At 33.3% G+C, this 2,333-nt stretch overlaps 1 protein-coding gene across 1 annotated transcript in view; it reads right to left on the bottom strand.

The window, feature by feature from the left end:
- Positions 1–721: 721 nt before the first annotated feature.
- The window catches only part of LOC136069408 (protein neprosin-like), a 9,286-nt gene continuing 7,674 nt past the window's right edge, over positions 722–2,333 (bottom strand). The window contains exon 3 of the mRNA XM_065777911.1: positions 722–1,105. Coding sequence (XP_065633983.1) covers positions 722–1,105 — 384 coding nt within the window. The remainder of the gene's footprint in view (positions 1,106–2,333) is intronic.

Raw genomic sequence — 2,333 nt, 5'->3', positions numbered from 1 at the left:
TGTGTAAATCTCTTGTGAGATCTAGAGGAGTTTTCCTTTACACAAAGCTTAGGATTTTCAAGGTAGAGATTACTTCAACATCTTGATGATCAACTCGGTTGCTACCATTGAAGCTTAATGAATATCAAGCGTGGGTGCTTGTAGTTGATTGGAGAATCTAAGAAAGAAGGAGTTCGTAGATTCGGAGCTTGCACGTGGTCGTGTCAGTAAGTTCTACTGGTGGGTAGCATTAGGAAGTTAAGCGGGGAGCTTGTAAGTCCTTTTGTATGAACTTCGATTCTTTCGCATAGTGGATTCAGGTTTACTTTGAGGATAGTTAGGTCAAATCCTCCCTAGGTTTTTACCATGTGATTTCCTGGGTGATCATATCATTGTGTCTTTTATATTTCCGCTGCTTTATATTTTGATATGATTGTATGATTGTGATAACCTAGAATTGCTTAAATTGACTAAGTTAATCACTTGGTTAATTAACTAGGTTAATCTGGTTGTTTTAAGGGGTCTAAAACTGTTCATTACTGATTCATTAAAAAATACAAAGATAAAAAGATAAAAAATTGTGCCTCCAAAGATATGTATCATTGAAAATTTAATTGGACCACAATAACATTTGAGTGATAACTATGTAAAAAAACAAACGTATTTGCCTTTCTGAGACCTCTCACATGTGTGGATTATTATAGTTATCACAATGATTTTTTTAATTTTTTTTTCCCACTTGCTAATTTGCACATTGTGTTGAATAGCCAGGACCCCCAAAATAGAAATGGGTTTCAAAGCCTCCATTAATATTATTTGCAACTTCTACATTATAGCAAGATGGTCTTGTCGCATATTTTTTCAGACTTCGAGCCTCCACGTCTATGAACTTGCCACTGTTATCCATGTATCCAATATTTCGAAAATAACTTGCTTTTCCATAGCCTTCATTCCCAAAATGGCCACTCCCCATTTGAGTCCTTGTATGATGATCACCCAGTTCCGCATTGTAAACCTCTCCACCCCATTCAATTCTGCTAGCACTACTCACTAAATAGTTGAAGATGGTGCCGGGCCAATATCCAAGCACCTGATCTTGCACTTGGAACCACCATTTTCCATTCTCCTGAAGCATAATAAGTTCAAGAATTTAGTGAACATGGCATGTACACAAAATTTTATAGACTACTAAAACTCCTCCAGGCAATGCCGGTTTTTCTTGGTAATGATTGGAATGAGATAATGGCTAAGCATCAAAACGGTTTTACAAAGAGTCAAATTATGTTCCGCAAAGTCCTTGGCTTAGTATGTACATAAGATATTTATGGTTCCATATAATAAAGCTTTTTTTTTTTTTTTAATTGACAAAGTTTGGCCACAAATTTGATTACAGCTTAAGGTTACAACTTCACTCACCATCTTTTTATTGGATGTGAAATTTAACAAATCCACCATTAGATTACATTTTTTTCGTATATCCTCTTTACTTGCAAAAATTTCTAGAAGATAAAAAAAAATTATTAGCTATGCTGTCAATCTTATGTTTAAATTTCAAGTTTTGTAGTTTAAAATTATACATTAAAAAAAATTATGAATCAAATAATAAGTAATATCTTATTGACTTTTTGATATGTGTGTTAAGAACATAAAGAATATGAAATCAAATGGCTATATTTTTAAAATATGTAGTTATTTAAATTTTTTAAGTGGAAGTTATAGCATTGGGCTATAACTAAATTTTGTCATTTTTTGAATACCTAGTTCCATATAAAGACTTGATTATTATAAATGTTTATTAATAACAATCATAATTATCAAATTTCATATTTAAGCACAAACAAAAAGGAATAGAACTCAAATTTAAGTGCATTCAATGTCTTATCAACTAGTTATTTTTATTTAGTAAAAAAAAAAAAAACTAGTTATATTTATAAATATTGACTTGGTAATTTTTGAACGGTTTAAGACCCCTTAAACAACCAGATTGCGTAGCCTAGATTAATTAGCCAAGTTGTTACTTAGTCAAATTAAGCAATTCTAGGTTAAAACAATCCAAACAATCATATCAAGAATATAAAGCAGCGGAAAATAAATAACACAAGATATGATCACCCAGGAAACCACACGGTAAAAACCTGGGGAGGATTTGACCCACCGATCCTCAAGGCTAACCTGAATTCACTATGAAAGAATTGAAGTTCGTACAAAAGGACTACAAGCTCCCCGCTCGACTTCCTAATGCTACCCACCAGTAGAACTTCCTGACACGACCACGCGCAGGCTCCGAATCCACGGACTACTTCTTTCTTGAATTCTTCAATCAGCTACAAGCTCCCCGCTTGCTTTTCTTTTAA

Source organism: Quercus suber, unplaced genomic scaffold, assembly GCF_002906115.3.
Source record: "Quercus suber isolate HL8 unplaced genomic scaffold, Cork oak 2.0 scaffold_168, whole genome shotgun sequence".
In the NCBI taxonomy this organism is placed as follows: Eukaryota; Viridiplantae; Streptophyta; class Magnoliopsida; order Fagales; family Fagaceae; genus Quercus; species Quercus suber.
The sequence above is the reverse complement of the archived record's forward strand: the minus strand, read 5'-3'. Positions and strand labels throughout refer to the sequence as shown.